We start from the raw sequence: 26,814 nt of genomic DNA, 5'->3' as shown, positions 1-26,814 counted from the left end.
ATTCTGCGTGGCACCCGGAAGCGCGTGGAAAAGCAAGCGCCGGCGCATCTGGCGTAATTAATCGCGTCTGGATGTAAACTTGGTTAATTGGATAAATGGGCGAAGTGGGGGAGGGAAGGTGTGCGTTAGAACGGTCGCGTGATTACGCGCGTACCCGGTATCAGGGGGAGAGGAGGGGTTGGACGTCAACCGAGAGGATTTCCACCTCGTTTTGCTCCGTGGTGATTTATAAACGAGAGGATCGCGTGACTCGCGCCGCCTTTCCGACCGGCTTCATATTTTTCCGTTAATCGCGGGTAAATGCAAAGTCGCGTTGCACGAACGGCATAACTCGCTTCCTATTGGTATAAAAAGGGGAGAAGGGGTTGGGGGATATTTAGGTGGGACGGTGTTGCGACAACGCGCGTTAAATATTGTGATAAGTGTTAATGAATCGTTAAATGGATCAGCTTAGAAACGGAGCAACAGGATTGGAGTTAATCCCTGCAAGGTGGCTCGTCGAGGGGCGCCCTCGTTTCGCGTTCGCACTAGTTTTGTCACTTAAACTGGGGCTTAAGGATAATTGTCTTAGGATAATAGTAATCGATGCGTGTATAAATGCATATTATGTACACAAGATTCAAATATTTGGTTGCTTCGAATTCCAAAGAAAGCTTGTACCTATACCATATACAATTTAAAAGTTGCAAATAAGGGTAGTTTTATTGGCTACCAAGAAACTACCAAATTTTTGAGCAATAACATTCCATGTACACTCAAATGACTTAGACGATCCACCATCCGAGAGATACAAAATTCACACAATTCTCGACTCTATCGCGACCCTCGAGAACCACCCTCTCGAAATGAATCACGTGTGCACGTCCACGCGGACCGATCAATTTACCCCGAAATTTCTAGATCCCTTCAAACCTAGAGCGATCCGAAAACACTCGAAAAATACAGAAAGCTGGTCCACGAGGAGGACCATCGGATGCGGACGTCGCGACGCCCCCGGTGCCATCCTCCCACGATAGGCGTGGATGAAAAGGTGGAGTCGCGTCATGCGCCGTGGTCTCCGTTCCGCCCATGGAAACCGAGGAGATTGGTGAGAGGCCAGATCTGGTAACGGGCCTCCAATTGGCAGTGGTGCCATCGTCGCCAATGGAACGCTGGTACCCGCCAGGGAACGTCCGCCAGTGGTGGAGTCAGAGCCTGTGGCGACGATGCAACGAGTGGTCCCCAGTGGGGGTAAGGGGTGTATCCAGCAGGCAGGCGACCGAGTGCGCACGAGTTCGACCGAGCAGAGTCGTTCGAAGCAGCTGAAGAGAGACGGCAGAGGCGAGAGAGACGGATGGTTGCCGTGGTCTGGTCGCGAGAAAAAGACGAACGGATCGACGGGACAAAGAGAGAGGGCAGGTTCGTAAACGCCGAAATCGGCCGAGTTGCTCCGCGGCGGGAGCCCAACGCTGACTCTCAGTCCCGCTGTGAACGCAGCAAGGAACGCCACGGATGTTTCACCCTCCCTGTTCGCCGCGTTGGAGACGTTGACGCGAGTCGCGCTCGTCACCGTCGCCGTGTCTCGGTTCACCTTATCCGTGGTTATTTAAAAACCACGCGCGAGGATCGTCGGTGTAGTTAATTGCGCGCGGACGGGTAGACTGTCAGACGGGCGAAATCGTTTGTTCTCGACGAGACGCGGGGAAAAGGAGCGTATCGAGGGAGAGCATTGTTGGCATTGTTCCGTACGGGAAGAGACTGTGCACGCGCGATCGCGATTTCGGAGCGTGGAAAGAATCGTCCGTGGAGCGACGACGAGGAGAGACGCCGAAAGAACAGACATGGACGGTGCGAGCAACGAAACAGTGTGAACTCGAGTGCAGTTGCGTCTAGACAGTGTACATTCTAGTGATACCGATCCAAGTGCAAAACCCTTACACACCATCCAAACCAGAGTCCTCGCAGGCGCGACCAACCACGAGACATGATCTCTTTCGCCAACTGATCAGCCAACAGTCGCGTCCCACTCTCGTCTATCACGATGATGAACGCTTTCCTGGATGGCGTGTCTTCGCACCCTCACCACCTGGCCAATCTCGGCATCAAGCTGTCTCCAGGCGGTGGCGGTGCCACGGGTGGGTCCACGGATGCCGGTACAGGTGTGCAACCGGCACCAGGCGAGGCTCCGTCCCAGCAACACCATCACTTTCACCCCCAAGGCTATCCTCCTCATCATCCCCATCCAGCGTCGCACATGGCGCCGCACATGGGCCACCACATGAGCCACCATCCAGGTTACGCGGCTCGCGACTTCCTACTTCGCCGCGAGCACGAGTTCAACGCGACCGCGAATCCAACCACCCCTGAGAGCGGCCTGGGCCTATTCACCCCGTTGCATCACGATGGAACAGCCGCGACGATGCAGCAATTCCCTCATCATCCGAGCCAACATCCCCTGGCGGCCAGCCATTACCCTGGACATTATCCCCAGGACTCGAGGCTACCGCCCCATCACCAGTACTTGGGCGCTCCTCATCTGACGCCCGCCTCGATCCATCACCAACAACATCCAGCCGTGAGCCATCCGAGCCATCACCCGCACGGCGCCTTCCTCAGGTACATGAGGAGCAACGGAAGCGGCGGCGGTGGTGCTGGCGGCGTAGCCGGCGGGCAACGGCAGGAGATGTCCTGCATGTGGGTAGACCAGGACGCGCCAGGACCCGGAAGAAAGCTGTGCGGCAAACTCTTCAACTCCCTCCACGATATCGTGACGCACCTCACGGTGGAGCACGTGGGCGGACCCGAGTGCACCACGCACGCGTGCTTCTGGCAGGGATGCTCGCGTAACGGCAGGGCCTTCAAGGCCAAGTACAAGCTCGTCAATCACATAAGGGTGCACACCGGCGAGAAGCCCTTCCCCTGCCCGTTCCCCGGCTGCGGGAAAGTCTTCGCCCGGTCGGAGAATCTCAAGATTCACAAGAGGACGCACACTGGTGAGTGATTTTTATCGTTCCACTTCTACGACTGCTACGATCGTTCCTCTCCGTGTATGGTACGTCGCAGACTCGTAGTTTCACACGCGTTACCAGCTTCCAACTTCTGCGGAGGGCGTCGACGAGGTTCTTCCTTTTTTTCTTCTCGTTCCGCGTTACGACGGGCCGATGGAATGTTTGGCATTCCTCGTAGAAGCTCGCCGACGCGAACTGATCGGAATCAGTCGCGACCAGTCGTTTCCACGAACCTGCAGTCGTCGACTAAACTCGAGACAGCGGAAAGACGTAATTATTCCGTGGTAAATCGCGGCGAATCCCGGGCCATGAATCAGGAGCGTGGAGCGGGTCGTTGGGACGAGGGTGGGTTCGCTCGATTAATTCGAGAACGGTCAAATACACCGCGCAACGGAGAAAACGAGACGGATAAATGGACACAAAGAACGGCAATAATCTCGAGGGGAATCGGCCGATTTCCAGCGACAGAAGAAGGGTTGACGTTAGAGATGCGTAAATAAACTGCCGGGGCAGTAACTATCGCCGTTTTCCTTCCCCCGTTCCCTGCTCGCCTCTCCTAACAAGCTCTCCGTTTCGGCCCTGCCTTCGCTTCGTCCACGAAACGCCCCTGGCGCCTCGAGCTGCTTCAATATAATCAATCGGCTGTTTACGATGACAAGAATTTTTCGGGGCGCAATTAAGAAATTACCAGGCCATATATCGTGTCGTTTTATGTCCACGTTCCCGGACAATGTATCCTACATGGTTGCGCGCACACAGGCGAGAGCGAGACGGGGCCAGGAGCTCTCGTCCCATTGGCTCAGGACCCGACGGATAGACGCCAGTCGCCCGGCGAACCATCGAGGATCTTTCTCTTTCCCTCGCGACCGGCTGCTGTTACGAGATTCCTTTCTGGACAGTCACTACTAATTTCACCTTGTAGTTTTATTGTCCGTCCGTGGCCACGGGGACCTTCGCGTGCGTCCGTCCGTCCGTACCGGCGCGTTCTTTCGGTTTTTCAATCCTCGCGTCGCGGCCGCAGCAGCGACTTGGTACCGGTCTTGCGATTTCGAGACCGCGGGGACGCGTAAATCCATTAGCGCGTGCATCTGTCGTCCTCGCGTTTGGCTCTCCACCGGTTGTTGGTTGCCATGGCGTGGGTAATCGAGGGGTGATTTCAGTTTTCGTCCGCGGCTCTCGTCCCGTCTCCTTGTTCGTTTTCAATCGGTTGCCACGGGACGAGAGACATCGAGACGAGCGCGAGGAAATTATAGTCGCCAAGTGTTTTACAGTCCGAGGCGTGGGGGTACTTTAATGATCGCCGCGAGCGAGAATTCAATTAAGGGTCCCGGGAACGCAATATTCTATCGCCGGTGATCGCATATTGCAGCGCGGCTACGGTTCCCCGGTATTTCCGTTCGCACGGATTTCATGCCTGCATCGTTTAACCGCCCTTCGCGTCGGGGACCACACGTCTCGCGATGAACTTCTATCTCTGCCTCGAATCGATCGCGATCTCGCAGTCAAGCGCCAACCTCGATCGTGTCTGACTACCGCGGTCTGCATCCACTTCGCCAATAACCACCCTGACGTTTATGTTTCGATCGAGATTTAATCACTTCCTAGTAATCTCGCGTACGTTCGAACGTCGACGCGAACGACGACGCTTTATTTACGAGACTAGCTGCACTTTTCCGCAAGTGCATCGTCGAGCTTCGCGTCGATGCAGGACAGCCTGGAGGTGGGTCAATAGCGAAGAAATCAATTAAAATTCATTTAGTCGGCGCGTCGATGAGCGAGCGGGGCCCTCTTGCGACCCCTTTCGAACTAAATTGGCATTTTCAAAAAACGCTCCACGCACCGCTTCATGCATTGTTTCCAGGCGTTCCCCGTTTCACGCGCGTGTACGCTCACGATGCCCCTTTATTGCCCTCGCCCTCCACCCTCCTTTCATCGGGCCCCGCCGACGAGGCCCCGCACAATAGCGATCCGACGCCGGGATTCTTTGTTTTTTATCGCGGAAACGTACAAAGCGGACAAATATTTTGGCTCGCGCGAATTCACCGGTGTTACGTAACAACATCCGTTAACGGCCACGTCGTTCGATCCACTCGACTTCGTACAGATCACAATTTAATAGAAAAATAATAAAAGTTTGTGTTCTTAGAATATCTTATGGGGGAAGCTTTCGAAGTTTGTTAAAATCGAAGTGAAAAAAGTTCAACGACGGTCACAGAGAATTTCTAGCAGGTTGCTCCGCAGTAAAACTAGAAAGCCTTTGAAACGTTCCTCAAGAAGTTCTCCGTTCGACAAAGTATCCGAGACTAAAAGTTCAGCGGAAACTTTGGATGGAGAGCAACTGTTTTCAAAGCCTTTCTCCTCTATCCCATATTTTTCTTAACTTTTCGCTAACAAGTTTAGACGTCCAATTACCACCAATGTCTGTCTAAAAGTGCAATAACGTTCGTACGATACCTCGACTGTTAGCTGTCCCATAAATTTGTCGGAAAACCGTGTCGCAGCACCGATAATCGATAAATTCTGCTCAGCTCGGTGGACAATGATCGCGTGCGCGCGGGCGTGCGTTAAAAACCATACGGGGATAAGGAGCGCGTCTATTTAATCCGCAGATGCGACCCGTTTGGAACGGTGTCAGCCATTAGGCATAAATTGATATGCATTATAAAGAGGCTACCCTCGCGAACAAAGAAGGGATGAGTCGCGAGGGGCGGAGGGAGGCGAGGGACGTGAAAAAAATAGAGGGAAAGTAGATAGAAGAATAGCGTTCTAACGCGTCGATTCTCGCATGTGCGTTCCGGTGCGAGCCGCGACGATTGGTCGGATCGACAATGGTTCCGTTCGTGCTGGGCCCGCCATTGGTCAGGATTTTCGGAGGGTTCGAGACGCGTGGAATAAGGGGATGATACGGGATGAGTCGTCGGCCGGGGTTGTTGTGGAATAAGCGTTAAGTAGGGGCGAGCGTGTCGCTGGGTGCAAGAAGGGGGACGTCGAGCGAGTAAATGGCTTCTCTGCTGACGAAACTGAACGATCCGAAATTTTCCTCCGTCGACGAGTGTGTACGAAGAAACGACGCTCGTTTGCGTACGATGAAACCTGGTTACATATTCTACTATGACCTTCTGCTCTTGCTAAACTGATAAAGAATAGGTTGAGAGAGATAAAGTTGGGGGTTCGCGAGAAAAAATGAAGTAGGAGGTATAAATACGGAGAAACGTAAGAGAGAGGAAGAGAAGAGAAGGACCTCGCGCGGTACAAGATAGGAGGAGGTGGACAGGAAACGGAAGGGTTCACGAAGAAAAACGAGGAAACGATGCCAGGAAGCGTGTGGACGATATTTGCGCCGGGTGACCAACGCGCGCAGGAAATCGACGACGATCGACGACGCCGTAAAGCACCGTTCCAAGGGGAACATTGTAAGTCTGCCGGTAACTAATGGCGGCGGACGCCGAGATCGGAATCGGAGATGCATGATCGGATTTATGCGAGGCCAATATGGAAAGCTCGTGGTCCCCGGCTATTGTGATAAGGCGGCGTGACGTCGACAGGAACACGCCAAACGGACGTTCCGCGCGATTAGAATCGGTATTCCAGAGGTGCATACAAATTATTTTATCGATACCGATATATTCGCGGGGCACACGTGACGCGTCTCTACCGCGTCGCGACAAAACCGAATTATCAGCGTTAATCTTCCCCGGTTTTATTTACGACGCGAGTCGACGATTAATTACGATCAAGCGATTCGATGAATGGGACGAGAGGGAATTACTCGACGATATCGCGGGTCTTCGAGTTTCTCTCGCATTGAAATTGAAATTTCAGAAATGAAGCAGGGATCCGCGATGGGTGAGAAATTTTGGTAGCGCGATTTTTCAGACGCGCTCAGATAGGAGTATATTTATCGTTGCTCATGGGCCCTGTTACACATCGGAGGAACGGTTTCTCGAACGATGACAGGGCGCGATCTGCCGGGGCGAGACGCGGAAAGCGCATCGGCCGCGCGAGATTATCGTAACGACGACTCATCGAAATCTTTCCGCGCGGAAGATCGATCGGATGAGTGCGCTGGTACGCCTCGATCGGGGCGTACGGAGATGAAACGCGCCTCGAGGGCCCGACGGGCCACGCGAGGAATAATCTTCGCGCTGGCGAGCGACGACGGTGATCGATAATCGGCCCCGTTTAACGTCGTCCGGCGTTAACTGCTACGATTTCGAAACAGCCTGTCGGCGTTCGTTCCCGATCCTTTCAATTATTCGTTTCGTAAATCAGTGTCGTAAATGGGGGGATCTAAATCGAAATCGAAATGCTGGATTTATCTCGGCTCGACGATCTTATAAATGGACAGTCTCTGATTCTCGATCGTGGAACAGGGATTTTGATATTATAAACGTTACAGTTAGCACCTTTGCTGATGAAAATTTTGGCCCAAACATGAATATAACGAGCCAGGCTCGTGAATAGATCGTCGGGCCGAACATAAACATCACGAGTCGAGGTCGTGTACAGATAGTCGGATCGTGCAAAAGTGTCTATATCAGAGGCATTTAAATTTCGGTTGTATCAGTCTGATCGGTTTACCACGCATCGACGCGTAACCGTTGGGCCCGAATTTCGTCGAGTTAAATGGCACGGCAAGGGATTAACGATAATAACGAGAAATCGAAGTAGTCTTGACGCTACGTGGACGCGTAACGTCAAGATGGTTCACGGAGGAGTTAGAGGACGAACCTGCTGATCGATAAGAACGGAACGGTGGTCCGCGCCTGCACCGCTCTAAAAACGAGCCAGCGATAAAGAATCCGCGTCGGGTACCCGTTTCTACCAGCGAGCATTTCGTTGTTCGACCGCCTACGCGTTCATCGATCGGGCCCTCTACACCGGCCGTTCGCTCATCTTTGACAGCGCGGAACGCGAGATACAGCCTGCCGGAAACAAGCTCCGCCGGTCCTGTTGTTCCTGCGAAAACGTGTTGTATCTTTAGAAACGCGCGACGGCGCCGCGGCGTTCTCGCGGTGCCGTTGATACAGCCGCGCGATAACGATTCCGGTCTTCTTACCCGGTTTGATTCGTTCGCGCGCCGCTTATGAAAGGAAGAATTATGCGCTGTTCGAAATAATTAGAGGCCCGTTCACCGAGATGACTTTATCGTCGGTTATCTAGGAATTCGATAGTGTCGGACGCGGTATTCGAAGCGTGGTTTCCTTCGCAGCCAGGCGTACCGCGATATCTCTCGCGTTGTATAGCGAATTTCCGCGAGGAGCAGCGGATAATTTCTCAAATAGTGGACTCCTCGCTGTCTTTTATCGATTCGACGAACACGGAAGTGCTTCAGAAATTATTCTGAATAGCGGAGGAATTTTTCTAAAACCGCGAACACCGTTCGAGGGACCCATTCTGGTAACAACGAGCGCCTTACGCGAAGCCATCTCTATCCGTCGATGGAGAATGAAGAGATCGAGGCTGACGTGGAGGCTCGCGAAGCTTATTGTACGGTAGCCGGGCGGTGGTAGTTTCGAGGGTCATTAAAAGAGGATTCATGCATCGAGATCTGGTGGCCCGCAACGTGGACCCTCGAGGCTATGGGCCGTGTCTGCGTTATTTGAAATTGATTCGGAGCGTAAGATTTGTTGCAAACGCGAGCGGCGAGAGTGGGCAGAGCTGGTATAGCCGCTGGCGCCCTTTCGGAGCGTCGTAACCATCCGCAGTCCTCGCGCCATTCCCATACGCGAAAGGTACGTTACACGCCTTCAACCTGTCGATGATCCCGTCCACGATCGCGGTTTAAACCTGGACGACGACTCTATTCCGAGGCGGGCAGCTAGGGAAGGCCTCGATGGGCTCGTGAAAAGGTGAAAATTGTTTCGAGGCTTCCTAGGAACCTTGAGAAACCTGTGAACTGTGTGAAACGTGGAATCCACTCTGGCTGTTCAATTGACATACGTGGAAGCGTGTACGATGATTACACTTCTTTCTATAGCTTCCCAGTCTGTCTATAAAATATTTTCTTCTTCCTTCTCGGTTACTCTCGCATCGATCCAGGTTCCAGTGTCCACAAAAATGAAAATTTCCTACAATTTGCCACGGTGGCTGGGGTGATTTAAAGACTGCGCGTAGCACGTCCAAACGATCGTATCAGTCACTGTCCCTAACACGAGTATCGAGAGTAAGAAGCTGTGCGTCGATGTACCGGTGCGCTCGAGCGCAGTTTAATCACCGTTCGAAGGCGTACGAAAAGGGAACACGAGGATACCAGCTCTGGCCCGTTCCATTCGCGTTAATGAACACCAGCTACAAGGGAATACGGTTCACGAAGGCGGAAGCGGCTGTTGATACAGTTAATGGCGCGCGTCGGGGCTTGATGGACAAGCAATGGCGATCGAGAACGAAGACGGAAGCGTCGCCGTGCTCGCGCCCCTCAGGCGTGCGCGCGCGCGCGTACCCGCGACGCGAAACCCACGACGATGGATAGATACAAACGGTGGCACGGTTGATTGGCTTCTAGAAAAACAGAACCGGTTAATTATTGCCGTCGATCGCACCCTTTCGCTCTCGCGCCACTCTCCCGATCCGGTCAGCTGAAAAAATAACGAGGCCACGCGCGCGGCTCCGCTTCTCTCTTCCGCACGTACGCACGCACGCACGCACGCACGCCAGGCTTATCGATTCGCCGGGGAATTTCTTTCTCGCCGTTTCACGGGTATTTATGTACTTCCACGCAGAAAAGCCGCGCTGCATTTGTATTTTTAACTCACCCCTCGCAGCGAGGCCACTGTCAATGTAGATTTCGATGGCTGCGGTTCCCTCGCCCAGGTAACGAGCACGATCGATCAGCACCTCGAGGTGTATTTAGCTTCTATGTACTTCTCGATTCAACTTCTGAAATTAGCACGATACGATGGAGATTACGTAACCCTTCAATGATCGATACGAGTTAAAGGGTTGAATCGTATATATAAGTTCCATTTTTGTTATTAACGATATCGAAGGAATATGAGTTTTAATTGATCGACGGAATTCTTGGGCAAATAGCTTGAAAAAGCGTAACTGTTTGAGCTTTCACGTTTACAGCGTGGAAAGTAATAGATCCGGATCGGCGGTTAAATAGCAAAAAGGCGGATAAAAGCGGCGCGCATCGTTTTCCATTAAATTACCCCCGGGTGTCCCGGTTCACCCGAGGATCCCCGTCCTGGTAGCCGCGTGTCGCGTTAGTTCACAATTAGCGTCGCGCGGTTTCGAAGGCTTCTCGTCAAGCTGCAGCGTTAATGAGAAACCTGTTTGTCACGTCCACCGCGAGCCGTTCATTCAGCCCGCTCCGCAGACCCAACCGATCTCTCAGCCCTCCTCGTCCTTTATTCTCGCTCGAACGGTCATCCTTTCGAATGTTAAAAATTGTTCACCACCGCTAGCGTCGTCGTCGTATCTTCCGTTAGTTACCTCGCGTCTCGCGAATCGAATTGTCTCGTTCCACCTCGTAATTTCTTATTACAATTTCGAGTAATCGTCAATACCTCGCCAGCGTCGATTCACGCTTTAGAAGACTCGACGAAGATACAGAGAAACGCGAGCGATCGGTTAATTTCTGTTCGAGCACGGGTTACATAAAACATGGTCCACGACCGGGACTCGACGTCTGCGAGCGTAACACCGGAAACGGAGTATTATTGGAGCCAGTGCTCGAGCAGGAAAATGGATCGAATCCAGGCAAGAGCCAGGCGATCCGTGATAATCGTCCGAGTTTTCTGCTGACGCAAATGCGTAGGTGCAACGTATCGTTCGCGGTAACAACGGGAGGGGAAAAAGAAATCAAACATTTCTGGTTATCCTCCGTCCGATGGGGCCGTTCGACAAGAAAATAACTCGAGGATCCCCGTCTCGCCGCGGAGATGAAACTCTTTTTCCTTCTCGCCTCCCCTGCGAGCCGCAGTCAGAGCGGATTACGATCGAACCGCTGGGAAAATAGCGGCGTGAAAATTAAACGGTGCTAAGTGACCGTCTGTTATTCTGTTTGCAACCACGACCGAGTGGGTTATGCTCGAAAAAGTATGCTTAACGATCGCCCGACCGGCCGTTTCCGTTAGTTAACAAGCGGTATTTTTCTACCGGTGTTTAAGCGGCCAGGAATCCGTCTGCGCCGGAGAATCGTGAACCAGAAGCGTAGCTACGGATCCAGACGAGCGATCGCCTCTAAATATTTCCATCGCCTCGTTCTTCTTGCATGAGAATGAAACTCGTTCGTAGAAACATCCACTGGCACGAGGACTTCGATTCGATCAACGACGGAGAGATTTCATTCCAAATTTCAACCGCTCGAGAACGGAAACTGTGGTTCTCCAAAATGAACGCGATCGTACATTTAATTTCTCCCATCCTCCGCGGCGAGTCTCCCTCTTCACCCTTTCCATCGAGGAATCCGTTCGTCCGCCGCGCAGCAGCCTTCGCCAGGGCCTTTCCTAGCCTTTCACCATCGAAGAGGTTGACCCTCTTCCCAGCCAGCTCTTCCTACGTGCGAGCAACAATGAGAGAGGGAGCGGGTAACCGAAGACGGGGTAAATCACTCGACGGTGGACGGTAGCGGCCGCGCGCGGAATAATGCGGTTGCCAGCGGGCGCTAAACACGCCCGCGGCACAATGACGATCATCGAGAAAATATCGAGTGTCCGTAACATTATACTTTTCGCCCGTTTAAATGGCAGCGCGCGGGGATCGAGAGTTGACACCGGGGTTACACACCGGCGACTCCTGCGCGGCTGGTCCCAACAACTCTCGCCTGGCGTCCCCACTTCTGGGGCCCGTTGCGAGCGAGAACTCGCGCGGCTCGTTCCGCGCGTTCCTCTGCGGTTTCTTGCCACGGGACACCAGGTATCCGGATCATCCGGACACGCCTCGTGCGAGGTACGTTCCAATACGTACAACTGGAGAATAGGCGTATCGTTTGCGAGGTTAGGGGTGGGACGCGGTGTCCTCGCGATGGTTTTTTTTTCCTACAGGGTTTTCTTCGCGACGATAACGTTCAGTGGGGGCACCCTTGGGTGCATTCTTTTTTCTCAAGATACTGTGAAATTCGAGTGTCTATTGGAGGACTGTTTTTCGACGGGTTTTTAGCTGGGAGGGACGAACGTTCCGGCACTTGTTTGATATCAAACTAATCGAGTCCGGAGATCAGATTCATCTTCGCCGCGTGGAACCTTTCACGGAGCATCGTCAGGTTTATCGCTCGAAACTGTCGGTTCATCCTGCTCGGTATCGGACGGCCATATGTGGCGTCTCGATCGAGTCGAAGGTTCGCTCGAACCGTGTCAACGGGTCTCGTCACTCCGCCTCGTTCTATTCGAGCAGCGCGCATTTTCCCACAGTCAAATCCCTTCGTCAAACTGCGTCGAGCAACCACGCACCAGCAACTGTAGAAGAAGAAGAAGAAGACGACGACGAAGGAGAAGAAGAAGGGTCGAGCGGTTGTCTCCGTGGTCTGGTAGGAAAGGTCGAAAAAAGGGGGAGAAATAAACGGGGGAAAGGGAGAAGAAAAAAAGGAACGAAACGGAGAAAATAGAAAAGGAGAGGCAGCGTACGTAGGAGAGGGGAAAAAGAAGGGACGAGGAGAGAGGAGCGGAGAAAACAAAACGGAATTGCGGCCTAGCTGCGGTGGATGATTTAGGGGGCGAGGGTCGCGGGTCGAGACCGGGCTCTGGAATGCTGGACCCTCTTCCTCTCCTCTCTCCTTTTCCATCCTCTCGCTCCCTCTTTCCCTCTTTTCCTCCGCTCGGCTGGAATCGTTGGCGGAGGAGGATAAAATGATAAGGGACAAGGATAACAGATAGAACATTTACATAGGTCGTTAGTGCGGCCGCGCGCGGGTCACCCTGTCTCTCTCTCTCTCTTTCTCTCTCGCGCGCGGCCAACTTTTCGCACTGGCACCCATTTTGACGATCGTGGGACCTCGCGTGCGTACGCGTGATCCGCCGTCTCGAATGGAGCAGGATGCTCGCGTACGCTCGATATATCAGTGCTCCAATATTGCTCCAGAGGGGGAGGGACGCGGAGAGTAATTCCCAGGGAGCATGGCGGGAATATACCGGGAATATCGAAGGCAGGCGTCCCAAGAATGCCACGAATCTAGTCCGTAAAAAGCGCAGGCTTATCTAGATCGCAGGTCGGCGACAAAATATAGCCAGCGGCAGGGACAATTATGTAAGTGGCCGACGGTGGACATAATTTGTCGTCGAGCGAATTAAAAGTTTAATTAATTTCTCTTATTCTCGAGCAATGCGACGATTCGAATTCCTTTGGGTATCGCGATCTTTTTTATTCTTTTTCTTTTTTTTCTTTTCGTCCAAGAAAGAGTCTTCTATCCCAGCTTTATCCCAGGGGATCTCGAAGGATTGACCTGGAGGACCCGTCGAAAACCATAAGAGCGGGCCTCCTCGACGAGCTACATCGTATTATAATTTAATTTCGTAACCCGACGCCGCGTGCCTTCCGATGGGGAAACTATCGGGGGCCGTGGTTGCACGTTGTAATTTTCTCGTACCCGATCTCTGACGCGTTTCTTGACGGTCCAAGGATCGAGGCATTGAACGCGTTGCGTAACTTCCGAACCCTTCGTCCGAAGGAGATCCTCCTTTGCTATCCGATTAACTTTCGATTAAAATCGTTGATACGGCCGCGATAGAGCGTGCGAGCTTCGTTAGAACGGCTGGCTTTGTTATCGCGTTGAAAATTATGCGGGTGGACCGTTCGCTCGTGAACGAGAAGCGAGTTCTCTTCTGGAAAACGCGGCTGATAACGATCGAGCGAGTTCGTACATGTGTTAAAATCGCGGCGCGGGTTACCGGTTACCCGATTACGTGGATTTATCGCCCGTTGCTGCGCAGCCGGGTAGAATGGGTTGTTAGGCAAAAGCTTAAGAATCAGTCGGTGCCGCGTATAGATGACGCAGATTGCGTATTGTTCGCGGCTAATTAGGATGCGAATGGCGAGGAGAACGGTAAAACAGGCGCGAACCACGGGCTGGAAACGGTTGATCGTCGATCAGCCCGACCTGGCTCCTCGCGTGAAATTCGCGGAGGAACTGCGCCTCTCTGGCATTCGCCAACGAGATCCTCGATGCTTTCCAATAAGGTAGCTAATAGTGTACGATAATTTTCATCGAAATTTCGTGTTACCCAAGTACTCGCATTGTTTTTTTCCTGTACGCGAGCAGTTTATTTCCGTTATCTCGTATCCAGCACAATAGACGTCGACGTCGGATCTAACGCGGGCTGGATTTTGAAACGCGAGGCATTAATCAGCGTGCGCAAAAACGCTTCGGGAGAACGTGCAGGCGTCGGACAGCGAAAAGTCTCGATAAATAAAATTCCAGCGTGAAACGACACGCGAGCACGCCAACGGAGTATCAACGATAAAAAGACACGAGGCGTTCGACTCTCTCGCCGGTAAATGGAGGCCTGCGGCGAGATTAGAATCCAGCTTCCGCGTACGAAATATCCCCTTCCACTGGCAAACGAGCGCGGTATTTTTATTCGACCGTCATTCGTCAATCACTCGCCGGACAGCGGCGTACGTTTCGCGATCTTTCGAACGGCGGATGAATTCGAGAATTGACGTCCGCCATAGTGGAAACGGACCTCTGCGTATTCCCTGCGAAACGCGGAGGCGAGTCTGCGAGGAGGAACGGAGGAACCAGACACCGATCCTCGTTTACGACCAGTCTCACCAGAGCACGACATTCCTGCAGCCCGTTAATCATCGCGTGGAATAATTAACAATCAATTAGGCTAGTCTCGAAGATGAACTGAACAGGTTCCAGGCTTCGAACCCACCTTTCTTTCGAATTGGAATTCCTTCGAGAAAATCTATCGCGCTGAAAACATTCTCAACGCGTACGTACTCACCCGTTCCTGATCTATTTCCTCTCGTTTCACGATTAGAACGGATCGCGTCTAGGACCTGAACGTAACTCGGCGTTAATTTACAGCTACATTGTTCCATGGTTTCCCGCCGCTGCCATTGTCCCGCGCGATAAAGTCGTTAATAACAGCAACAATAAATGCATAAAGAAAGAAGGAAGGAAGGAAGGAAGGAAGGAAAGAAATGAGGAACGGAGGAAAGAAAACGGTCGTCCGCGTTATATTTACGAACAGTCCCGGGGTCTAATGGTTTCGATGCGGTTGGACGCGCCGCGTACCTGTCCGCCGGTGCGTGTGCAACGCGTGCACAGCTATCCTTCATGCGGGGGTCTCGCGTGTTCCGTCGTGTCGATGCACGGCGCGCACACAACCACCCGGCGCCGCTATCACTGGCGAACGTAGGAGGGTGGCGAGGTCCAGGCCACGCACGGGCCCTGCGCACGGGCGTGAATTATGCCCCGCGCGAGATGTCAAATTGCTCGCCATATCGTAAAATATACAACTCCTCGCGCTGTGGGAAACATTATGTTCTCTCCCACTCCGTAGAGATCCGGCGATCCCCATCGGACCGATCATCCTTTCCCCTTCGTTCGCCGATTGGCCCCCTTTACCCCCCCACCTACCCGTCTCTGCCCGAAAAACAACGTTCCCGCGGCCCTCTCACCCCTATCTGTGGGACGAACCTTGGCTCGCGTTCGCGCGGGGGTTACCTTTGGCTCCGAGAGTCCGTTCGCCAGCTTCGAATCGAAATTATTTTGGGTTTCGAGGGTGTCTACTACTCTGAAGCACTGTTGGGTGTTCCAGTTCGTCGTGTTTGTTTGTCACGAAGCGCACAGCTCGATGGTTCGAGCAGGTGGTAGCGAGTTTGGTGTAATGAACACGAAGGGGGTGGTTACCAGAAGGGGTTGAAATTCGGTGGGCAAAAGGGCGCCGAGGCGTTCGTTCAATGACCAGAGGATAATGCAATCGCGGCTCTGGAACGCGATCTGATTTAGCAATCTTTCTACCACGCCCTGTGTCTAATCGGCAGAGCCTCGGACCGGGGCGCTGTCCATTAATAAGCCTAAAACTGGCCCACACACGTGAACGAGAGCCGCCACCGCTCGTCAACATCGAAAGAGGCTCGAACGCGCGAGCGAAACGCGGATCGAGAGGGAAAAAACGAACGGACGGAGAGAGGAATGGTAAAGGGGACCAAGAGGGAGACGGGGATGGGGACCGCAGAAACATCCGTCGACGATCTAAGCCGCGAGGAAACCGTCGAATCATCGACAGTCAATAAATACCGATCGATCTTCCGCCAGCATCTATTAATGACTAAACGTCGGCTAACCAAATTAACCGTGACTAAAACGCGTTTAACTCGCCCGGTTCCGCGATCGCCCGACATTGTTCCTGATAACAAAGTTTCCCAGACCCCAGGCTGTATCCGTGTCTGTAATCCCGTAATTCCTGTGTTCTCGAATTAACATCCGTGAACGGGTCCATTGTGTCGCGACGGAATCCACCGTATCCTCGAGTTTTCGTCCGTCTCTCTTTTTTTCTCTTCACCCCCACCCGTAAGGACTGGTAAGAATGATTTAAGCGGATCCCCTAAGTTATTGCCCGGCGCGATCTCACTAATCTCTCGCGCGGGCTTACACCGAAGACTGACGTACTTATATGCACCGCGTTCCCGCGTCAATGTTTCCCGCTTTCCTCTGAACATGATTTAATCCTTCCCAGGCGGATCGAATAAAAGCGAGACGCTGGTGAATTTACATCGTCTCGTGGCACCGCGCGCCTCGTTCCAATGTATTCGATGAGGCATCGCCTTTGGACGCGGGTACTTCTTCGGTTACCAGCCAACTTCCACGGTGTACACCTCCACCTCTGGCCCCTTGCTCTCGTTAGTTTCTCACTGGTAGCGTGTTCGTCTCGCGCCTTTATGCTCCCTCGGAGTATCCGTCGCGCGGGGGTTTTCCCGCTTAATCCTGCCCGCGTGTAAATCACCAACTTCCTTCTCGACGCCTCCGAGGGTACTCGCAGCGTGGCCGTCCCCAACTACTGGGGAGGATTCAGACTTTTCCCGTGGAGATTCGTCCTCGAGGATCGGGGAGTTTATCGCGTTCGTTGTTGGGTTACTTTGGTATTAGGTTTTTCAGGCGCACAGAGATTCGCTTGCGAAGGCTGCGATGCGAAACGATACGCGAGAGGTTCCAGGCGACAGAAGGGACGGGTGAAACGGGGAGGCCTGTCGGGGGTTAAGAGCGACAGAAGTGGATCTAAGTAGCCGTGTACGCGCCACGGCGGTGCTCGAAACACAATTCGTTCCGGTTCTCGAAAACCTGAAATGCTAATCTGCCGGCGTTTTCTTTTCACCGATTACTCCCTCTCGTTCCCACCTAGGCCCTCGAAAATATTCGCATCTCTGTCCCCCTCCGTGACCCGCCGTTAAGCGGAAACTTCTCGATCGGCGTGCAAGCTTTCCGCCGACACGGATCGTGGACGAAAAGTTCCTTTCGGGAAAAATCCTGACAATAGGCCCTCTAACAAGCATTCTCGCTGTCTCCCTTTCTCCCGTCCACGGTTGGATTTCGCTTCTTCATCGTTGCCTCTTCTGCCGTTTAGCACCGGTGCACAAAGATGCAACAAAGCGGTTCGAAGCTCCGTGGCGGTAGCAGCAACAGCAGCAGCAGCAGCCCTCTTTCGTTTCCATTTAAGAAGAGGCGAGAGAGGAAGGGCGAGCCACGGTCGGAAATCTGTTTGCTGTTTTCTCCGTAGCCCGTGCAAAAGTTGACGAGACTTTCAGTGGCCGTTGAATGGGGGATAAGGGCGCGCACCTACTTTCGCCTCTGAATGCCGTCCGTCGAGGGCCCTCGAGCGTGCGTTGCCGCCGCCGCCGCCGCTGTTTGTGTACCTGTGTACTCGAGGGGGCACACGCTTCGATATTGCTCGTCGAGCCGTTCGGGAGACCGTTTACCATCGGATCTACGGTCAGATGAGCCCACACGATACCCCTGGTCGCATGCTCCTACTCGACCAGGTTACCCACCGACGCCGCCGTCGTCTTCGTGCACGCGACGGTTCTAACCTCTTCAGCAGCGATCCTCGAGAATTGTCATCGACGCGTCTACTCCTGGACAGGGTGGGAAGATGATCCTCTCAGGTAGTTCGTTTGCTCAGCGCGCGGAGAACAACGGAGCCCGCGACGTACTCCTCCCTGGCAGCGAAGATATTCAATTATGGTAGATCGGTGCAAAGATACGCGGCGCCGTGACAACTATATACGCGCGGGTCAGTGTCCAAAAAAATGCCACCTTCCACGAATAAATAACGCGCGCTTTGCATACGGGGAGGGCCCTGCGGGTCCAGGGCCGTACCAGTGGCGAACAGAAAAAGTTGTACAGCGAACGAGCGAGCTTCTCGTCCAGATATTAGGAATCGTCGTTCCAACCAACGTCCGATTCAAGCGGATGTCCGTTGAAATTCCGATCGACGTATCAATTACCGCAGAACGAAAACGGTTCTGGTGGTCGAAACGGAGAGGCCAAGTCTCGTCGGTTGACATTCTGTTTTTCGCGAGGCTGAACCCGCGATGATCCGGTGGTACCGACCCTGGTAACTCTAGATGGGCAGCGGCATACCGTGCCCATGGCGCCCCTATCTTTTATGCCGGCAGTTTCTGAAAATCTCCCGGCTTGATCTGACTCCCAACCTAGAGGCGAGACGAGAGGTAACCAGGACCTCGTGGACGGGAGCAGGGTAACGGACGGAGAGGGAAGAAACGCGGGGAAGGGAAGATTAGTTGCCAGCGACAGCGAGCAACCGCGGCAGCAACACGTGTGCACCGTGGCCGGAGTTTACATAAACACGTATAAACGTCGTGTAAACCGGCGCGACGTTGGGAAGAGAGAAAGAGAGAGAGAGAGAGAGAGAGAGAGAGAGTGGTCGCGCGCGTGTACACGCGCGAGTGTGCGAGTGCAACGGTAGCATCCCGACTCAGATAACGGGCAAGGATATACGACTCTAAACTGCACCTACGTGCAGGACACCGGGCTACCGAATTTTCGAGAAATCAAGATTCCCTCGGCGATTTTTAGGAATGGCGACACGACCAAGCCCGAGGAACTGGATTTTCGCGAGAAAGCGGTTGCCTCTCTCGTCGAGGAGTTCATCTCTGGTAGACGCACACCGTTTTCTACTAACACTGGCGTCCTTAGCTGCATGGAATCTCCTATTCGACGATTCTACGCATTCTACTGTGTCTCTTTTAAAACGCAAACACATGCACTAATCAGCTGCTTGTTCGCGGAAGACAATCGAAGAGACGATTCCCATTATGGAAGCGTCGAACGTGTACACAAAATGCAGGGGTCGCGTGGAAGCGTCCCATCCGCGGGGATTTCTGGGAGCATCCACGTGAACCTGCCTGGAAAAGGGCGAAGAATCAAGGATGCTCGAGAGGGTCCGCGAGGCTGCTTCCGCCGTTGTGAATCGGCGAACGAGGAAGGAAACAGGAGAGAAAAGTCGAGGGGGGAGAGGGGGCGAGAAAAAAAAGAACCGCAAATCCGTGGGTAAACGTAACTACCGGTTGATGCGCCGATCATTCCGCCATGTTGCCTTCGAAAGGGAGAGCGCCATCGGCAGATGTTTCACCGCGTAGGTAATTCGAGTGTTTGTCCGTTCAGATCCCTCCTCTCTCCTCTTGGGATACGTCGCTGTTGTACGTCAACGTTGCGCGCGTATCCGAAGCGCAGCTTTCGTCGTGATGCATCGGTCCAGGAGTCTCGATCGGATAGCACCGAAACACCAGCTACGGATCTTGTCGAGATAAGATAAAGGAGCGACCCTTGAGTGATGTCTTACCGAAGCCTGGCTATCGCTGCGGCCGATCGGCCTCGAAAGGGGTTGGAAAATCGCGGTAGGATCTCGGTATTTCTTATCGCCACGAGATAAAGAGATGTTTCCTGGTGTAAGAACATCGCGGACGCGGTGATCATTTTCGGCTGCCACGACGTCGATTTTTCGAGACACCTGGATGTCGCTTCCACGTCGCACGAGCGATATTTATGGCTCGCAGCATCGACCTCGCGATTCGAGAATGATATTTACGGCGTAAGCGACATCGTAGATGTAACGATAATTCGCAACGCTTAGATCATCGCTTCGCGGCGGGACATTCCACGGGCGGTCTATAAAGTTAGCCGGGAATCGGAATTTGCGTCATTCTAATTCCACGCGTGATGGAAACCGCGCGAAGGGTCGCGTCACGGCACGTTGATAGCGACGTCTGCGAAAAGCGACGTCGATGGAACGATCGGAACGCCGGTGGAAAGTTGCGACACGTGCCATTCCGCGGCGCACCGTGGAAACCCGGTGGAGAACGCGCGGTTCAGGTGAACACCGAGGCTCGTCGCCTCGTGGAACGCAAAGGGAGTCGTGACGCAATGAATTGCGCGTACCCAGACACTTCCATTTTCGGATCCTGGCGATGATTATCCGATCACGATCTACGGGGCTGACCGTCCGACCGATTCTAATTCCAGCCAGCAAGAGAGAGAGAGAGAGAGAGAGAGAGGGTTTCGTGCGGCTTTCATTAAATCGCGACGTTCACGTTTCGATCCCGCTTTTATATCCCGCCACGGAAAGCTCATCGATCATAACGGCGCGCGAGTGCTCGCGCCCGCGGGCCCACCGATCCTCTCTTCCCAGTCCACCATTTTTCCCTCTCCCCTATCTGGCCGTCTCGATCTCCAGACTTTTGCCACGGGGACAGAAATCACGTTGCAGCCGGAAGATGGTGGCGGAGAGGAGGCACCGAACGATATACGAGTGTGGCGGACGGCGGGACGAGCGGACGAAAGAAAGAAAGAAGAGAGACGAGGGGCCGGCGCAATCAATTTACAAAACGCGAGCCCTCCCCGGGCCTTTATCTAGATCCAATATCTCATCGTCCTAATCCGTGGCGAAGATCGATCCCTGCCGCGATCTCCTCGACTTTTCGGGGGATCTTATCTGCTCGGTCGAAACAACCGATCCGTGTTGCGTACACACACACACACGCGCAGAGGGATGATTTCTCGGTTTTCACTAATGTCGAACGTATAACAAGAAAATTATCCAGACGAGAACCTCCCGATAATAGAGAGGGGATGAGTCGATCGGCAGAGGGTCGTCCGGCGATGGTATTCGAAACGAGAAGAGGGGTGTAGGGGGTTGGTTTTCTGGTACGGTTCGCAACAATGTCCGCTGGCCTAGGACCTGGTGTCCTAGTCGGGCATAATGGTCGCGAAAAATCATCCATTATCCTTCGATACCGGCGGGGAAGCGAGAGGGATGAAAGGAGAGTCTGAAAACCGGCACAATGGCGGTACGCCTATATATCACTCGGGAGATTTTCCGAAAACTGCAGTTCAATGAGTCTCCTACTAAGAAGCATTCAAGGAAAGATGGAATTCTAGATTGCCTTTATACAGGCCTCTTCAAGGTGCGAACCACGCCGACGAAAGAGAGAGAGACGGCCTCCTCCTCTGTTGGCCGAGTCCACGCCGTGACGGAAGTGTATCGGCAATAAATCTTCCGGAGCTGTATATTATGCCGAAACCAGCGACCCACGGATCTCTTTTAAACGCGAGTATCATCCGCCGCTTGCGTTTTCCCAATTGCCCCTCGGATGGAACGATGAAAACATCTTTTCGAAATCGCTCGAAGCAGCGACCGCATACGCGAGACTCTTCGACTAGTTGAAATTAATCGAGTGTAATTGCAATTGGATATGTATTACTCTTTTTTTGTGGACGCTCGAGGATTTCTTTCGATGATACGATCTTCTTAACGACATATAAATTGTGTCTTTCAGGCTGTACGATTATTGGAGAATCAGTGTCGCGGTAATGAGAATATTTCTTCTCGAAGGAAGAACCCTTCGACTCGTGCGAGAATTTTTACGTTCCGTCGAGTGTCGAGAATTTCCATCCGAGACGACGAGGTCCGCGGACAGAATGGGATCGAGCTCGTTCCAGGTCAAGCTCCGATTGGCATCGGTATCTCTCTGATCCGGTCATTTCTGCGTCCGCGATGCTCTATTTGGGAGCTATCCGGATTCGGGACGTGGGTGCGTCGTGAATCTCGAAATTCGCGTCGCCTCGGCTGGTACACGAATCGAAACGCACACAGCGGTGCAACTGCGTCTCCGTTGCACTCACGGCTGGCTCTCGGCTCGGTTCGATCCCTGCCGTAGCCAAAACGATTATAATAACTATTTTATCCGGCGCGGATCTGGGCCATTGTGCCTCCCCATTCTGAAAGTCATAACACGGTGCCTACACTGCCCTTCGGGAACTGCTCTTCGTGGCTCCCTTTCGCCTGCGCCACGATACACGCTGTACACAACCCGCTGCACCATGAATCTCCACTTTATGTGTACGCGTATGCGTGTCCCCTGTGCGCGCTTACTCCACGCTTCCCTCTCGCCGAATGCGCGTCTCGTGAACGTGCCTCGGTTGGTCTACTTCGTCGGATCGTTCCCAGTCCCCGTGTTCTATCGAGTATTACTTACGGAGTGAGCGATCAAATTCTGATCGTTCGCGCGACTTTACGTCTCGAGGAGACAATAGCGCGATCCGAGCAGTCGATAGCAGCGCGTACACGTACACGTACAAGCAAGCTTCATTGACTGGAAATCGAATTCACAATCCTCTAAACGTCTCTCGTCAATGGCGTCTCGTTCGATCATTAATCCATTCCAATCATCGACGTTCGCCTCCACGAGAGATAGGATAAACGTTGGATTTTTCAAACGCACCCGACAAACTTCCCCCCAAAGGGGTCGCCTCTCCCTTAAGTCTGGAATCCAAGCGTCTCCTCTGACGCAGGTAGGAATAAAGACTCTCAGCGACGGGATCGGGTGAGTATCGAGGCCTCTTCCCATTGGGACGAGGCACGCACACGCGTGCAGAGCACCGCACACGAGCAACCGGGGCAATATTTCACGGCATATTGTTGCCATCTGCACACGCAACCCCGCGCGCGCACGACAGAATGCACGACGTAGGAGAGACGCGAGCTTTTATTTATCTGCTATTTATTTGCCAACGCGCTCGCTACCGAAGCGGCCCCGGCGGGCTCACGACCCTGCCTCGGACAGATTTGAAAAGTTATTAATCGTCCCGTTTTTGGAAGGAGCGCGCGCACGCACGGGGACGCATAGCGGCCTTTAGAAGCGTACGAGCGGAGGGATAACCAGGCGTCGTTGGCACCTCGCTCGAAACCCTCGTCTTTCGATCCGAGCGAGAGAGGGTTCCTCGAGGAGGTGCGAATCGGTGGGTGGGTCGCTTCTTCTATCCTCGAAATCGAGGGTCGCTGATATCTCCATACACTTTTGATATTTAAAAGCTGTATCACGCTCAGGATCCTTTCTATAGAGGGGTCGCGAGTATTTCCTCTGATATAATTCCGCGATTACGCGGCGGTTACTTTCGTACTTGCTGTAAATTGCGAACAACGCTGAAATCCCAGCCGCGGTTGGTTCGGGTATAGTTATGCGAAACGTCAGATAAGGCGGCGACACAGGGCGCGCGCGCACGGCCCGCTATCTTTCCAGCTTCATAAATATTTAAGACGCCTTCTTATGACGCCGGTGCCATAAGTACCCGCACTCCACGTCCCAACGATTTAAATATAATCTGTGTCGCGGCGATACGTCACTGGAACATGGCAATGTTATCGCGCTTTTCACACGTGAGATGAATAACGACGCTGACTCGCGCGTACGCGAAAACCTGCCACGCTTCTTTGTAGCGCGCTCGCGCCGACGTGTCGCGGGGACTTTCCCCGCGATACAACCGCGGCGGAATGAATTTCGCCGATTCGCTATCGGCCAACGAGCACGTGAATTATTTAAAGAAAAAACGAACCTACAAACGGGAGAGTGAATCGCCAGGCATTCCAGGAGCTCCGATTTTTAAGATTCACCCTCTTTGCGAATCTACGTTGATCCATCCTGGCGCGTGTTTCTCGATTTTTTGGTATCGAGAGGGCCAATTATAATAATATTTCTGAACAACTCGAAGGCGATGGAAAGATATAACCCTCGCTTTTATATCTCGCCAGCGGGGATCTCGAGATCCAACCCGCACGCTCCCTTTTTTTCCCTACTTTCCCCCTAGCGAGGAAGGGGTGAAGTTGGCCACCATTTTCCCCATAAAAAAATCCGCCAAGTTTGCGCTTCCTGTTCTCGCGGGTCTCCGCACTTCTCCTCGGAGGAGAGAACGGCAGGAGAAGGAAGTCCCGGAAAAAGGGAGTCTACGACGCGGAGCCAGAGGAGGGTGGCGGAGGAGGTGGCGTGGGTGTGGGGGTGTGAGCCGGCGGTAAAATATATTCCAGTCAACTTCCGGTGGAAATAAATAAGAGTCACGCCACACGGTCTCGTTGCGCCCCGACGACGGCGGCCATTCGTGTGCAGGGGAGCTTATCTCTCGATATCGTTGCGCCTCTCTCACCCTCTCTCTTCCTCTCTATCAGCCCCCGAGGCGAAGACGAGAATGTGTTCCACCGTTGCTCATCAAGATATCCACGAAATCATGATGAAACGCTCCGCGATACGACGTAATCGCGTTCGTGCCGCCTATTGTGGCACCCGACGAGAGAGCCCGCGGAGCTTTTCCTCCGTGCCCGGGAGAAAATATTTTTCCTGCACGACGTTTCCGTGTTCCGCTACACCCCATCGTTACTGGAACATCCTGTTCAGCCTCTGGATAATTGTAATCGCTAATGGCCGGGGTCTGTTTCGGTTGGAAATGCGGCTGTTTTTCCCCTGAAACCCGCTCAAGATGGCGCGCAACGATAGCATTTGCATTCTCTCCGGGGATATTTCGTGAATTACATTTCATGTTCGCTGCACTTTTCCCTGCCGCGTTCTAGAAAAAAAAAAAACGCGTTCGAGGAGATTCGATTAATTCTCGCTCGCGAAACGTGCGACCGAAAAACGTCGACTGAAGTGAACGTCCAACCGATGGACGCGTTAAATTCGAGATTAAGCTGTGTAGGCAGAAAAGAAAAATGACCCGAGGTGGTCGCGCGTCTATTCAATTACCTTGCTGGCGACGCGGTTGGGCAAAGTGCACAGGTTCAATTACAAAGTCATTAATTTCCCTTTCCTTTTTTCCAGGCGAGAAACCGTTCAAGTGCGAGTACTCCGGCTGCGAGAGGCGGTTCGCGAACAGCAGCGACCGCAAGAAGCACAGTCACGTCCACACGTCCGACAAGCCTTACAATTGTCGGGTTTCCGGCTGCGACAAGTCCTACACCCATCCGAGCTCGTTGCGCAAGCATATGAAGGTACGTATTCACGATCGCGTGGCGTTCGATTATCATTCATCATTCCCTCGCCGGTTCGATTCCCATCCGCGGCTCTAATTATCTTCCCTCGCGCGGCCCGACGATCGCACGGGTAGATACAATTAAAACAACCTCGCTACGCCACGGAAATATTGGAACCGCGCCTCCGAGACAGCGTACAATTACATAGTACATCCGTAATCGTTACTATTCCCCCCGAGTAGAACGAGGTATGCATGCCGTGCGACGTTAATTGCTTCTTTCGCGCGATCCCTCGTGTTTCCTCGCGTTTGAACACGAATCGCCTCCGCGTATCGCCGCCCAGGCGTCCGCGCGTACGTATCGAGGAGGTGTGTGTACAAGAGAAGAAAAGAAAAAAAGGAAAAGAAAAACGACCAGGTCGTGTTTGCCATTTCGTTTCACGCTAGGAAACGCTAGTAGACACCTCGAATCGGGCGAAAAGGGAACGGAGGAGAAAAAGACACGGAGGAGTAACGTAGTCGGTTGTGGGCAGAGAGGCACAGGGCCAGGGTATCCGGGCGCAAACGGTTCATGCACGAACGGCCACGGAATCTTAATAGGAAATTATCTGTGGCACACAGACGCGCGCGCACACGTACGCACGGGGGACGAAAAGAGGCGCAGAACCGTCCAAAAGGTAACTCCCGAGATACGTGCGCGATAGGTTCGTCGGATAGGAACACGAGCGTCTTTCGCTTCTCCACGCTTTTCGCCGTGGCCGTGATTCGCGGAAGGCAGTCGTCGAGATTTGCTCACTGAATTATGAACGAAGGACCGAAGGGCGGGCGCGAGAGGGAGACGGGAAACCTTGATCCTCGTCTCCCTGATCCCGGTTTCTTCGGTTCCAGCCAACGCGCGCGCTCCTTCCTTTTGCTCGTGATAATATTCCCCTCATCTCCGAGGCGATAACTCACGGCGATCAAACCGCGACTAGCCGCGATTTCTTTTGGCCTACACACCTTGACCTTACGCCGGTGTATCCCATTGACTCGCGAGTGAAACAATCCACAAAAATTCCAGCAGAAAACCGAGTGCTCCGTGCCACAGATCCCACACAGTTCCCACCGTCGACGATGAGACTAAACACTCTACCCTATACACAGCTAAACACACTTGCACAGCCCCTGGTTACGTTATTTCCACCCCTTGGGAGGGCGACTAGTAGCAAAGGCCTACTCTAGCAGAAATTTCCCTCGGGCATCTAACGCTGAAGCCACGCCTCTTTGATTCCAGGTGCACGGCGTGACCCTGGGCGAGGGCAAGATAGGAGGGGGCTACGAGAGCGAGGGTGAAGAGAGCAGCAGCAGCGGGGGTAGCTTGTCCGTGACCGGGCACACGGAGTCACCTCAGCCGCCTCCGGTCGTCCCGACGACGACCACGGCCAACCCACCGTCGAGTCATCCTTCGACCAGAGGCCCGGAATTGACGGAGTGGTACGTCTGTCAGCCGCCAACGGTCGGTCCCCAGCACAGCCCGCTGCCGGGACCACCGCCGCCCCATCACCTCGGACCGCACCACTTCAACCCGTTGATGCATCACCAAGCGACTGCCTACTAGTTTCAGCCGATGGGACGTGGCGG

The 26,814-nt window shown here is 53.4% G+C and overlaps 1 protein-coding gene across 1 annotated transcript; it reads left to right on the top strand.

Moving 5' to 3' along the window:
• The first annotated feature begins 1,960 nt into the window (after positions 1-1,960).
• On the top strand, positions 1,961-26,814 carry LOC143424910 (uncharacterized). Its single transcript, XM_076897298.1, has 3 exons — positions 1,961-2,972; positions 25,044-25,213; positions 26,468-26,814. Exons 1-3 carry the CDS (start codon positions 2,021-2,023, stop codon positions 26,789-26,791), a joined length of 1,446 nt encoding a protein of 481 aa, XP_076753413.1. The 5' UTR covers positions 1,961-2,020; the 3' UTR covers positions 26,792-26,814.

Source organism: Xylocopa sonorina, chromosome 6, assembly GCF_050948175.1.
Source record: "Xylocopa sonorina isolate GNS202 chromosome 6, iyXylSono1_principal, whole genome shotgun sequence".
Classification (NCBI taxonomy): Eukaryota; Metazoa; Arthropoda; class Insecta; order Hymenoptera; family Apidae; genus Xylocopa; species Xylocopa sonorina.
Note: the sequence above shows the minus strand (reverse complement) of the source record. Positions and strands in the feature narration are given on the sequence as shown.

Bases quoted from the DNA above. Each gene is read 5' to 3' on its own strand.
- LOC143424910 (XM_076897298.1), top strand. From the start codon at position 2,021: ATGATGAACGCTTTCCTGGATGGCGTGTCTTCGCACCCTCACCACCTG. The intron at 2,973-25,043 runs GTGAGTGATTTT...CCTTTTTTCCAG, and splicing joins TCACAAGAGGACGCACACTG to GCGAGAAACCGTTCAAGTGC. The intron at 25,214-26,467 runs GTACGTATTCAC...CTTTGATTCCAG, and splicing joins CGTTGCGCAAGCATATGAAG to GTGCACGGCGTGACCCTGGG.